Genomic DNA, 14085 nt, shown 5'->3' with positions numbered 1-14085 from the left:
CTTCAATGTTGAGATATAAAAAGACAATCTGATAAATTTCACAAATTGGTCAATCAAGTCCAATGCCAGAACCTTCAACAATCAAGTAGCTGGGTAATGGGAAAAGAAAGAAAAATGGAAACATGAAAAATGACAGAACGATAAAAGACAATGCAACAAATACTACAGGCTCCTCCTAAGTTTGCTAACATCTCAACTTTAAAGCACACATCTCCTACTCTCAACTCTAATTTGAGCCTTGAAAATGTAGACCTCAACATCAGACGTGTGCATTGAAGTTTCTTTATTCTTCTCTAGCAAGATGAATAATGGCGGCGACAATGGTAGCCATTTGCAAAAACTAGCTCACTTTCTCAGGCCTTTGGCTTGAGGATCTTTACGGTCTCCCAAGTGAAATCTGGATCATCACGGCCAAAATGACCATAAGCAGCAGTCTTTTGATACCTGAAGTTGCCTCCTCTTTTCAAATCAAGGTTGTTGGCAATCATTCCAGGCCTAAAGTCAAAATTCTCCTTGATGAGAACCAATATCTCCTTGTCTGGAATTTTTCCAGTTTTGTAGGTATCCACAAAAACTGACAGGGGTTCTGGGACGCCAATCGCATAAGAAACCTGCACAATACAGCGCCGAGCAAGCCCTGATGCGACAACACTCTTTGCTGCCTGCCTTACAATGTATGCACCACTCCGGTCCACCTTGGTTGGATCTTTCCCTGAGAAAGCACCACCACCATGAGCACCCCAACCACCATAGGTGTCAATGATAATCTTCCTGCCCGTAAGCCCAGCATCTCCATGGGGTCCTCCAATGACAAATCTACCCGAAGGATTGAGGTGATAAATAGTTTTGTCATCAATGAATTGGGCTGGGACGACAGGTTTGATCACATGTTCCTTCAAATCACTAGCGATCTGCTCATTTTTGACAGTCTCATCGTGTTGGGTTGAGATGAGGATGGTGTGCACCCGAATCGGGACCATGGCCCCGTTCTCATTCCGGTACTCAACAGTCACTTGGGTCTTACCATCAGGCCTAAGCCACGGGACTGTTTTGTTCTTTCTGACCTCAGTAAGCCTGGCACCAATCTTGGTGGCAAGGACATGAGTTAATGGCATGAGCTCAGGTGTTTCATCTGTGGCGTAACCAAACATGTGGCCTTGGTCACCAGCTCCAATTTCCTCAGGCTTCTTGGTGAGGTGGCCATGAACTCCCTCTGCAATTTCAGGGCTTTGCTTCTCAATGTTGACAAGGACCTTGCAGTTGTCAGCATCAAGGCCCACATCAGCTGATGTAAACCCAATTCCCCTGCAAGTGTCTCGAACTATTTTCTCATAATCCACCTTAGCCTGGGTTGTGATCTCACCAAAGACCATGACCATGTTGGTTTTCGTACACGTCTCACAGGCAACTTTGCTCTCGGGGTCTTGTTCCAAGCAAGCGTCGAGAACGGCATCCGAGACTTGGTCACAGAGCTTGTCGGGGTGACCCTCATTGACAGATTCAGAGGTGAAGAGGAAGGTTTCCATCTCTAAACTGATAAAATGAAAAGATTATGTGTTAATTCTCCAATTTGACATTAAAATATTGAAATCTCAGCAACAGAGAAGCACATGTAATGTATAAACAATTCCCATATTACTCAATCTCATTGCCTGTTAAATCATGCACAATATCTAACTGATGATATGAGAATTTAGATTTCAACAAAATCTAGAGATTGATGAACAGAATTATCAACAGACAAGGCAAACCAAAAAATTGTGACCATAAATCTAAGATCTAATTAAACAGCAGAATTCTTGATGAGATCTAAGGACGAAAATGAGAGATCATGCAGCTACAAAACCATAACACCAAATCCTCAAAGCATTAAACAGAGAAATCAAAACGTTACGTACACATTCCAAAGAACGCAATGAATGAATTGGATCTAAACAGACAGATGGCATGCTAACAAAAAAGCAGATATCAATCAGCCCCAGATTGTCTAAAGCAATTGAGAAATATGAGATCAAGATCCAATGGACATTGAACGAAACCAAGTTAGATGCCGAAAGGAAATGAGACAAGAAAAAACAAGAACGAACCTGAGAGCGACAGAGGAGGAGGAGGAGGAGGAAGAATGAGAGACGTGAAAAAATGAAAGAGAAGATGGGGTGAAGGGCAGTTTGATTTTATATACAGATGTGAAGAATCGATATGCAGCGGGGCGCCAGTTACGTCTGACTCGTTCTCTCTCTCCGCCATTTGGCTTGTTTTGGATTGGCTCATAATTTACTTTCCCGCATGGTGGTATTGGGCCCTACTTACTTGCCACATGGAGTTTGGCTCCACAAATCAAATCTTGCCAACTCATTTCATGAGATGATGTGATATGCTGTGTTATCACCTGGTGTTATTGTTTTTCTTATGAATTGACTATTGCCTACTCCTAATTTCACGATCATATGTGTAATCAGAATACTGTGTTGAATATTCCCAAGAGGTGGGCATATACTTAATGACATGCTTCACAAATTAGGTCGGATGTGATAACTAGTGGTTAATCTTTGGCCTTTAACCAAGAATCAGCAAGTCGGTGCAACATGCCTCACTTGTGAGCTGCATAAACAACATGACAACTTGGCTGGAGCGAGTACGAGAGTGCGATAGGATGCAGTCTTGACTGCTTTTCCCTTTTTTTTTTTTTTTTTTCTTTGGAGGTGCTGTGGTACTCTTTTCTCGACTTTATTTTCCTCATTTGAGGGTTTTTAAAGCAAGATTTTAATGAGGTCATTCTTAACCTTCGGTCCGTCAATTGATTCTATTGTATATGTTGATGCAAGTTCAATGAAGTTCTTATCTTTGATAAAAATAAATATATAAAATATAAAAAATAAACAAGAAGACAACTAGCAGTTCCAAAATAATGTTTCTACTTTTTCTTCTTCTGTCGAATTACACCATTTTCCCTACCTTTTTTGTCCTGCTCCCTGCTGCTGTGTTTTTTGCTCAATAAGATTGCTGATCCTGAGAGCTTAAAGTTGAAACCAATTATGGAAAAGGGTATGAATAATTAAGCTAAAATGAAGTTAGAAAATCCAAAAGCAAACTAGCTAGGCATGGAAAAGAATCATATATTAGTAGCTTAGGCTAAGTTGAAGTCCAAGGGCAGCATGGACAACAAACAATGTCATGATCCCAGTACCCAGGACCCCATGAACAGTTCTCAATTGAGGTTTGCCCTGTAAATAAAAAAGGAAGAAAAAAAGACTGAGTTTCTTGAAACATTGCAGAATAAACAAAAAAAGAAATAGATGGCAAGAAAGGTTCTCTAGATTTACCTCAAACAAAGTAGGTAAAATGGTTTGTATGGTCAAGAGGCCAAGGCCAATAAGCCCTGTGACAGCATGAGAGCTGCAAACACAGATACAGATAATATATATTCATTCCAAAGAAAAGGGAAATTCAAAGAACATAATTTTCTAAATGTACCTCTCAAAAATGGGTTTGTCTGAAGTTAGAAGAGAAGTTACTCCACCAGTTGCTCCGAGAGCAAAAAAGAAAAACATGCCAGTTAGAAGCTTAGGGTGCAAGTCTTTAGCATTGGCCTTCTCCTCCTGAAACAGTAACATATCATGATTATTGATCAAGATACTACTTAAAATGTCTGGCATTGTTGTTTGAATCACAATACATGCCGCGCCGGGTTTCATACCACATCGTCAGAATACCGTATCCGGTAACCAAGATATGTTCCATAGCCTCCCATGGCAAAAAGCACCACAGCCTACAAAATGAAAGAAATCATAGACAGCTTTAGATAAACACAACTACGAGATGTAATTAAGAACTCTTTTACAGGGAGGGGTTAAATCATTATACCATGTTGCCTGGGTGACCCCAATGCACAAGCCAGCCAGGAAGACCAAATGATTTGACGAGCTCAACGAAAGGATCGAACAAAGATGTCACAGCTCCAGCTATCATCAAAATTTTCAGGTACATTATGAGTACAAAATCAGTGACATTACTAGTTTGTGATATGATTTAGCTGCTGTGATCTGTGATGTGATGGATTTATATAAATCTACTAAATATCCAAAATATCACAAGAATTTAGAAAATGAAGATTGCAAGATGTGCTATATATCCTTGAGTTCAGCTTCTAATGTTAGGCCCTCACTGTCACTCTTTCATTAAATCTCAATATCTCTGAACCCAACAACAAACTCAAGTGAGAGAAACATTGAATAAATTTGAAAGGCTCAATTGCTAAACAAAAATGTACATACCTCCAGGAAGAGCAGCCACAAGCAGCAGAGGCAAAGGACTGAGGAATACAAAAGGGTCTCGTTGGGCTTCTTCTCCATCCCTAATTCTTTTTGCTGGTCAGCCTCATCAACAACATCTACACTAGAAATTCTGGTGTTCTTGATCACTAGAGGACATGGGAGAGCTCTTCTTTTATTTGCTGATGATATTGCAGGGACATTTCCATAGGGAAGCATTTGGAGGAAGCTACAGAGGCACGCAGCAGAGGGGAAGAGAGATTCAGAGAAAGATGAGCAGAAGCAGTAACAATAGCCATTTGATAGATATCAGAGTAGACTGGGTTTGATTCACAGAGAGTGAGAAAGTGAGAGAGTGAGAGAAGAGAACATAGAAGAAGCCACCAAAGGAATTTTAAGGTGAAGAAGATAGAAAGAGGCCAGAGAGGCAGAAAGAGACACGACTTGCACACACAAAAGTTAAATGATTTGGTATGGTAATGACCTTTCCACGTGGTTTCAACACGAACGCCTACGAGGCACAAAACCAATCTCTCTCTTTTCCCGACCAAAAAAGAGAAGAAAAAAAAACCTGAATCTCTTTCGGTACTTTCCATTGACTGGTTCTGTGATGGGGAGGCCGCATGCTATAGCATATTCACAATGCTCTCAGGCTCAGCACTTAACAGTCAGCAGACTGTTTCATGTATTCACTAGGAAGACATGAAATACTGTATTTTTAAGGTACATTCATTTAATAAGTCAAATGTATCACTTAATTAGCTGTGATATACGGTATACCCAATAAATATGGTATTTTCATATGCTCGTATTAAGTACGTGAATATATCGTAGACGAACTTCTGTACATGAACCTAATTTACTAAACAGTAAGAACAATTGTCTATTTATATACAACTGATTACACTTCAAATTTTATTCTATGTACAGACGGGTGTGAAGTAGCCATTCATGCAACAACGTAAACAATTTTAAATATTTTACATCTCAACTATTGTTTCATCTCAATTTTTAACCGGGGCGATAGTTATTGCAACCAACCATGAATGCTGGATTTTAGCCAACTAATATTATTAGGAAAATCCTCCGAAAAAAATATTATTATTAGGAAAAAAGAGCTGTGGTGAGTAGCAGATATATACAATGTGCGGAATGGACTCTTGATTTTGCCTGCCTCGTCTCCTGCGTGTACGTGGTCTTCAATTCACTTTCTTGGCCCGATGGCATAGGCTCAGACTGCTTCAACTTCAATTTTGCCTCTATAACCTAACAACAGGCCGAATAATTGGTAGATACTTTTGCTCCTTGTCTGCAACACATTCAACATACACAAGTCAAAATTAGGGCACCAGGAAGATGTTAACAAACACAAGCAATAATTTTGCACCAGCTAAGTTGATCAAGGAGAAATTTCAATTTGAATATTAGCAAAGGCTTGCAAATAGAAGAACCAGTTGATCCAATGCAGGAATCTCCATCACAGGAAAAGTGAAACTACATGGTTTCATGCATTTAATTTTTAATGTGGAAACTGGTTTCTTGTGAGACGTACCAGTGATAGGTAGTCGCCCCCCCTGCCAAATCCTTCATCTGTCGACTTGGAGAATGTTGTTACATATGGTACCCCTGGTAACCGACTCTCTTTGAGGATCAATCTTCCATTGGCCATCAACAATGAATTTTATCTGCAGTTAATAACATGTCACATTTAGGCACAGTTATTCAAGTATATATTCTCCTTGCCAAAAGAGAAAAAAGTTCATATCTTTTAGCTGCTAGATCTGCATACCTCATATATCCCTGGATAAAGCCATAGCCTTGTTGACCAAAGTCTGGTTTTCCTGGAAGAACATGTAATCCTACTGATCAGTAAGCTCATTTTTCCACAATTATTTTAGCGCCAAGTAGATAAAACAACATGACAACTTCAGAATTTTAAATGAAGGAATAGCGAGACGATAACCAACAATAATATGTCAAACTGATTATGATGATTCTTCAGGAAACATAAATGTAAATTAGGCACAACAGAACTAAACAAAATAAAGTTCTGATGCCAAATTATATACAGTTTGAAAATAAAGAGACTGTTAAGACCTTGATCCAGTGGGGCCTATGATACTAGATGATGGTTGTGGATCCATTTCAATCTGATGATGCCAACCATTGAAGCTACCAGTCACCTCCACAATCTCACCATCCCCACGGTACTGTATCTCAACCTAATAAAATCAGGAAATTGGAGTCAGCAGGTGTTGACATATATTAATTACAACCAAAGATTCTGTCACTAGTTTCGCTTTGTCAATACATGGAATCTTTTAAAGGGTACACAAAACATTGATAAAACTCAGAAAGGAACTGTGATCATATCTTTTTTCCAAAGGAAATTACTATGCCATACGAAAGTAAGTATGAATAATGAAAATCAGGGAAAGATTAATAGACCTCATTGGTCAGAACATCCTACTTAAAGCCAAGATGCTCTAATAGCATAGCTAATTTATACAAAATACATCCAAAAGAAATGGTGGTTGTTATACCTCCACTAGTCCTGAAAGGCTTTCTTCAGCAGCTAGTAACTCTGCATCTTTATCGGAGACGAGCTTTTGCGCTTTGCTGATTGCTGTTTCAGCATTGGTTTGCAACTTTGACAAAGCAAGCTAAAGCAAAAAATAAAATGCATAAGAAATCAGATGAGTTATCATATAGGTCATAAAATTATGAACTTCCGACAGAAAAGAATTTTTAAGCAAACAGAGTCAAACTGACATACATATTTCTATGTAGATACTTGCACAAGGTCTTGCCATAAAAACTAAAAGGAGCCTTCAGAAATAGCTAATATACCTTTTCCTTCTCAATCTGTTCTTTCAACCGACACAATTCCATCTCCTTCTGATGCTAAGAAAAAGATTATAACCAAAAATATAATCAGCAGTTCGCGTAAAAAAAGGTCCATGCATAAGCAGAACTTTAAGACAAATACTATTACCAGCATGAATTTGAGATTACTAATATCAAGTTGATCCTCCCGTTCACTTGTCTGTAAAACAGAATCACAAGTAATACTGTCATCAAAACAAACCAATCAAGATTGATGTTTGAAGTAACATAATTTTGGGATAAGTAATGACCTTAACATCTGAATCCTTTCCAGATAGAGAACTTATCCCTTCAGCTGATGAACTGTCATCCCTACTTTATAAATATTAAAAAAGTTACATTGATGTACCAGAAAACTATAGTAGTGAAATAGCCTACAGTAGTGGAAAACTATGCAGGATATTTTCCAGTCATGCATCACAATTTGAGCTCCAGTTCCATAAGAGCATAATATAAAAATAGGTGATTCTGACAATGTAACTCTTTGGAATATCACCAAAAACTGATCATAGATCTCCACATCCTCCCTTCTTTACCTTTTCACCAAGCAAATGGATTATCAAAGTAATTATTACAAGGGAAAAACAAATAAAATGGTATAAAATGCATCTCTCTCTCTCTCTCTCCACAAATGTGCATACAGAGAGAGAGGGAGAGAGAGAGCTTGCAATGTTGATGTCCACTTCCACTTATAGCAAAGGAATGACTAGAATCATGGTTTAAATTATGAAATGAAAAATGAAATAATGTACTGTCGCAAACGAGATTTAAATCATTGAATTAGGTTAAATAGTATCAACATGCATAATGGAAAGAAAAATTGAACAGTAGAGAAAACAACAGGAAACTTTGAGCAGATGTACAAACTACCAACCTAAGAGAGGCATCGACTGTCGTAGAAGGCAAAAGTTGCTTGGATGCTGATGTCCTCTGATTCAATGCCAAAGTTGCATCACTTCCATCAAGTGCAGATTTTGAGTGCTCTGAAGCAGGAATTCTTATTTGAACCTCTTCAGTGTTTCCAAATTTACTCTCTTCATTGATATTTTCAGCCTCATTACCAATTAATATGCCATAGATTTTATCTGGGCATCAAGCAGCTCATAAATTTCAAAGAAACAAAAAAATAAAAATAAAGGTGACATAATGAAAAGTAAGCATACATGTATGGTAAAAGACATCATGAAAGGTAAGCATTTGTGTAGTAACAAACAGTATGAAAGATAAGCATACATTTACAGTGCACCTGAAGTAAAAAAGGAATGACATATGTTGCTGAACAATATTAAATGTGTTTAACTTTGAAAACAAGGTCCCTTAAGGTAAGTTACCTTCAACTGTATCCAGGTCTCCATTCTGCATAAATTTTGCCACCTTTTCATCCAAGGACGAATTGCTTGGAGATTCTAAAGGTGCATCACTATGGTGATCACAGTTGTGAGTTGGTTCAATATTTGAACAACTAGAATGGTCTTCTGCAACTGAAACTTCGGTCAACGAGGAATATTCTTCAGCCATATTATCAAGCTTCACATCCTGACCTCTGACCTTTCCATCCGATGACAAACCAGCTACAAATTCTACAGGCATGCTAGTATGTCCACCAGAGTTCAGATTCGAACCAACATCTGAACCAAAAGAATCATTTTCTTTGACAGGAACAGTGGCTGGCAAGGATGAATCGGAGGAAATTCCTAAAGGCATATTACTATGATTTTCCATAACTGGAACACTGGTTGACACGTAAACATATCCATCCACATTATTCACCTGCTCACTATGACCTTCTAAATTATCCAAATCGACTGAAGATTCCACAGGTGAATGACCACTGTCATCATGGTTTGGATCTGGATCGGTAATCAAACTACCAGAACTGATTTCCAATGTTGAAACTTCACTCAACAACGGAAATCCTCAATGACATCATTCACCTCTTGATCCTGACCTTTTAAATTTTTAAGAGGCTATCAGTAACAGTTGCATATACTGCATAATAAATTAATAACGCGTTTCACGCTCAAATAAAAGAAACAATATATTGACCTGTTATTATTACTTTAGGATCATTGGTTGCATCCTGTATTCCAGCCACGCCATTATCCACATTACCATTTATATCTGTTTTTGTTGAGTCCGCAAGAAGCTTTCTTATAAGTTTATATCCTCTCCGTCTGACAATGTTTGCAAGGTCATTCCTATTAACCATTTTGGACAAAACAGATCAGTCAAACTTGCTCTGATTTTTCCAGTCTCCAAGTCAAAACTACATATAAATATTCTTAAACTTCCCGTTGCTGCTAAGGCCAAAATTTCTTGAAGAAAAGAAAAATATGGCAACAAGCAATCAGAAATTGATAAGTGAAACTTTGTAGAAAGTTATCGGAAAAGTAAACTCAGTTGATAAGTGAAACGTAATTTTACTGTCGAATTTTACAGAGAAACCCTAATCAAGCAAATTGAATAAAATTCTAGTAAAAATACAACAACAAAAACAAAAAATTATAAGAAAAAGTAATGGAAGAACCTTCCGTGCTGCGAGAAGTCTTTCAAGGAGGGCACGTGATCTTTTGGAAGTCCAACCGCAGTAAGAAACTCCCGGAGCTCATTGCAGAGCTCTTCATTGCTCTTCACCTTTCGACTAAAAATTTCCCAGGCAAAATTAAAATGAGAGTGAAAAAGAATAAGAAGAAAGAAGAGTAGAAATGAAAGCGAAGAGTAAAGGAAGATGTAAAAACCTGGTCTTCTTCTTCACTGAAGAGGCATGAACAGTGAAGTGTGGTGGAGGTAAGCGTTGTTGTTGGGCGGCCCATCTCAGCTGCTTAGGGTGGTATTTGGGGTCGGAGAAGACGAGATTCTGAGAAAAGAGGGAGAGGAATGCGGGAAGGTGAGAGACGTTGGCCGCCATGCCTCCTCAGTCATCACTAATCAGTGATAATGTTGTGTTTTGTGAGCAGGCTTTTGCAGAATTTCAGGCTTCGTCCGATGGTTCTAGTAGTTTTCATTTTTAGCTGTTATTATTTTGCGATTTTGGGGGATAGTAAATTTTGTTTTACGACGCAAAAATCACGGTCCATTTGATTATGTTAAAGGTCCAAAACACGACGCAAGGCCCAAGTTAACTTTAGAACCCCCAAAATATGCTCGTCCAAGTCCAATCGAGAGAGGCACGGCTCCATATATAATCATGTATCCTCATATCATATTCGATAGCAGAAAAGAGTTTGTAATTCAAGTGGTTAAGAATGCGATTATTCTTATAATCGAGGTCTTGTATTCGAATTCCCCCACCTCTAACATTGCTTGAACCCTAATACGACATGTTTATTATTCATATTCGCGGATCTTATAATATTTTGTATTCCTGTAAAAGAATAATCAACCCAAACCCTATAACTTCATGTTATAGTCGATTTACTTTGTCGTGTCAAAAACCTCTTGAATGGGATTGGATCGGTCGGTATAATCATACTTGCACCGAGCCCGACATATCCGAGCACTTATACATGGATATACATGATCATGTAAATATGGAGTAAAATTTTCGTAGGACAGTTTTGGCCCAAGCTCAGTTTGGGTATTTGAAACTCAAGCTTTCATTGGATCTAGGCCCCAAGGCCCTTGAGTAGTCCGACGTCCTCGTGAAGCAGGTGAACACAAACGCAAACCAGAGCGTGCAACAAACAAAGGCCTTTGACCCTTTCCAACAACCATGGGGCCAACACGACCTAATCAACAGCCGTCTATCAAATCAAGTTAATTGATTGATTGAGCCAACGATCCCAGATCATGATGGGTGCGTGCGATTTTGAAAGAGATCAAACCACCTGGTCCCACCTAAATCAAACCAACGTTTCCCGATGCAGATTTTAGAACAAAAGTCTTCCGTCACGCGCCCCGTGACATTGTCATTCTCATTTGAGTGAGTGAGTGTCAGCAAGACTTGTGCTTTGACAGGAAAACTTACTTGCAGTGGGTACTATTTTTCTATCCCAATCAATAACACGATAATATATGGAAAACTTATTATTTCATATGTTATTGCATTATTGATTCACATTGTATGAAAGTCTTTCTCAGACAGTAAGTGATCATGACCATTGTTTTGCTATTTCTTCTCAATTTTGCTTTTTTTTGAAAATTTTCTTTCATAAGTTCGTGAGTTGATTTTTATCGTTGATGCGCTGTGAGTTTTATAAACGTCAACGTTAAAATTAACACATACGTACATGAGGAGGTCCAAAGAGGGGTACTCAGGAGACAATGTAAATGACATTATGCGCTGCAAGTATTTTTCATATTTGGAATGCGTTAGAACATTCATATGTTATTTAAAATAATGTGATAGGGCAATTAGCTTTTAGTCTAATAATTCTTCCCTTCGCAAGCAATGTTGAAATTTTGTATGCCGCTAATTATGTGGATGTGTCCACCAAACAGATATTTTTAATGAAAACAATCATTATATATTATCTAAATGATAATATGCTCAATTTAAAATGCACATTTGATATAATTGGGTCTGAAAAAAGCCATATATAAATGATTTAAAGTATGTTTTCTAATAAAATATGATTCGGAAAATGCCAGTTGACATTAGGTTTGGATTTTTTTTCCCACTAAAAAAAAAAATCAACTATAATGTATGAACATCATATTATTTTATTTCTGGATCAATTATGCAGAGATAAATCCAATAGATAAATTAATATATCTTTAATATAGGAATATCATGATTAATTAGCATACTTATAAATAATCACATATTAAACCAATACCTAAACTTTGGGAGTTAGGCGTTGTCCAAAGAATCACTAATCTTAGAAAATTTGCTTCATAAGTAAGAGATTATGAGTTGCATGCATGTGTTGTTAGGTAAGATAGATAACAACTAAAGTGGATGTAAAGCGTGCATGCATATAAAAATAATACGTATTCCATGTTCTACCATTTATTTTTAGCTAAAACAACCTACTTGTTGCTGTCTAGCTCGTCCTTGCTTCATTACATATACGTTTTCCTAATGAATATTGAAATATTAATTTCCTTTGTCCCATTAATTTAGTTTGGACGGCAGTATATATTTAATTCAGTATAGATAATATTTAAAATAATAAGTGAAGCTAACTTGTAGCATGACTAGGTAGTATAAGGGGGGAAGTATAGACAATTTGAAACCATACATATCGAAAGTCAAATAAACAAAAATGTGGCTGGCAAATGTCACAGCGTGTCTCTTTCAGACCATGACATCTGACGCAATAATGATTTACTGTTGTGAACTGTATTTATGAATTTAGCACCTACGACGACTTTAGAATGTTAAATTCATGAGCAAAAGATGCATTTATTGACATTACCTTGTTGAACTCAGACATCTTAATTATGTGTTAAATTAATTTGATATAGATCTAATATTGACCTAAACCAAACTTTCCGTGAAAAAAAGTAATTAGGAAAGCATAAAACTCGATCTATCTAGGTTTGGGACAGAGGTCAAGGCACTTTTGCATGTTAGGTAGGAAGGTGCAACGACAATGAATCACAAGAACATTTTCAATATGCCACTTACAATAATATTAAGAAATTCAATCGATGTGACCCTTTTTTTCCCTTGTATAAAGCCATGAATACAATTTTCCATGGACCACAATTAACTTTACCACAAGACTTCACACTGGCAATTTGGCAAATATATTCGAATCATAAGCGTATCAATGTCAGCGATGAAATATTATTGTTTTCTAATTGTCTACTTAATTAAAATAATCTGAGAGCCTTGTTTGTCAAACACACCCTTAACTTTGCTTTCTTGTGTATCTATAAAAATAAATAAAATTATATATATATATATATATATATATATAATAGTTGGTCTCAGAAGACTATGGCAATAATGCAAATGCAAATGCGTCCAAATTCAGATTTATTTTAAACTAAATTTCACATGGTTTCTATTCTAAGTGTCATTATCAGATATATAACCTGCATGCGTGACCATGGCAAGTTTATATGATGCCTAAAACTCAGATCATCTTTGCCGAAGTATTGGACTGATGTAAAGCTGGTGGGTTCTTCCTTCAACTTTGACTTTCTAGACAATAATTAAGTTCATGGATTTTTTAATATATGAATTTTCAGCCTTAATCTCGAGGTGTGTTAAATGTTTTAGAATCTGATAGTGTTCCAATTATACCCCCCATGCCGCGAGATCAGGAACACTTAACAAAGGTTGAGTTTAGATTAATGTTTTGATTATTGCCACGCATTAATCTAAACCCATGTGACGTGTACGTATGTTTAATTTAATTCCTAACAGACACTTATCTTTCTTCAGTGGAAAAGACGATAAATTTTAAATAAAGCAAAAGGAAGCCAATTATGGCACGATTACAAAAGCCCTTCATGAAGGGCCAAAGGTCATTTATACGTCCTCCTTTTCTGGTAAGAGAAAACGTTTAGGGAGATTAATTATTATACCCAATATAAGAGGTCAAATTATTAATAAATAAAAAAACCTTATATAAAATGGACTTTAAAAACACATCAAAAACTCATTTACAACATAACAAAAAGGCTTTTAATCTTTTTTAAATTACAAAATTGCTATTAATTTCTTAAAACAAATCCAACCTCAAAACACTCAATAGAGCATCAAAGTAATTTAATAGTCAAAATTAAATTAAATAGATCCAGCTGTCATTTTTTGGGTTTTTTTTTTGGTATGTTTATAAAAATTAAATGATGTAGGGTTTATTTATAGTTTTAGTGCTAAAAATGGGTATATGACTAAATATCTATAAAGTTTAGACTTTAGATAGCTTTTACTTAATTCTCCTTACCTTGCAACATGGGACCATTCTAAGATACAATATTGTGAATTTTATTGCCCTAGCTATGACTTAGCGACCGTCCATAATAATATGAA

The 14085-nt window shown here is 36.8% G+C and overlaps 2 protein-coding genes and 1 pseudogene across 4 annotated transcripts; all 3 read right to left on the bottom strand.

Annotated features, from left to right (window-relative positions):
- Nucleotides 1-8: 8 nt before the first annotated feature.
- LOC103339824 (S-adenosylmethionine synthase 3) lies at nucleotides 9-2244 on the bottom strand. 2 transcript variants are annotated; one of them, XM_008243177.2, is made up of 2 exons: nucleotides 2088-2244; nucleotides 9-1533 (listed from the first exon to the last, which is right to left on the bottom strand). In XM_008243177.2, exon 2 carries the CDS (start codon nucleotides 1524-1526, stop codon nucleotides 354-356), a length of 1173 nt encoding a protein of 390 aa, XP_008241399.1. In that variant the 5' UTR covers nucleotides 1527-1533; nucleotides 2088-2244; the 3' UTR covers nucleotides 9-353. The 2 variants fall into 2 exon arrangements, with proteins under 2 accessions (XP_008241399.1, XP_008241400.1); XM_008243178.3 differs by lacking the exon at nucleotides 2088-2244 and adding an exon at nucleotides 1899-2043.
- A 581-nt stretch (nucleotides 2245-2825) lies between these two features.
- Nucleotides 2826-4738, bottom strand: LOC148914670 (uncharacterized; annotated as a pseudogene). Its single transcript, XR_016122805.1, has 6 exons — nucleotides 4275-4738; nucleotides 3865-3962; nucleotides 3698-3769; nucleotides 3475-3599; nucleotides 3324-3396; nucleotides 2826-3224 (listed from the first exon to the last, which is right to left on the bottom strand). The product of XR_016122805.1 is annotated as an uncharacterized LOC148914670 (transcript).
- A 587-nt stretch (nucleotides 4739-5325) lies between these two features.
- On the bottom strand, nucleotides 5326-10154 carry LOC103339826 (5'-AMP-activated protein kinase-like protein). Its single transcript, XM_016796120.2, is given in 14 exon segments — nucleotides 5326-5580; nucleotides 5824-5956; nucleotides 6061-6112; nucleotides 6369-6493; nucleotides 6815-6934; nucleotides 7122-7175; nucleotides 7267-7317; nucleotides 7409-7469; nucleotides 8032-8242; nucleotides 8489-9064; nucleotides 9067-9105; nucleotides 9204-9355; nucleotides 9685-9798; nucleotides 9896-10154. Coding segments are annotated over 13 exon segments (1824 nt in total). The 5' UTR covers nucleotides 10066-10154; the 3' UTR covers nucleotides 5326-5580; nucleotides 5824-5857.
- Between the last annotated feature and the right edge of the window lie 3931 nt (nucleotides 10155-14085).

Source organism: Prunus mume, linkage group LG8, assembly GCF_029339155.1.
Source record: "Prunus mume cultivar Tortuosa linkage group LG8, ASM2933915v1, whole genome shotgun sequence".
In the NCBI taxonomy this organism is placed as follows: domain Eukaryota; kingdom Viridiplantae; phylum Streptophyta; class Magnoliopsida; order Rosales; family Rosaceae; genus Prunus; species Prunus mume.
This window is presented reverse-complemented; position numbering and strand designations above follow the sequence as displayed.

What these genes read in the sequence shown, in the direction of transcription:
- LOC103339824 (XM_008243177.2), bottom strand. Translation starts at nt 1,526, where the DNA reads ATGGAAACCTTCCTCTTCACCTCTGAATCTGTCAATGAGGGTCACCCC.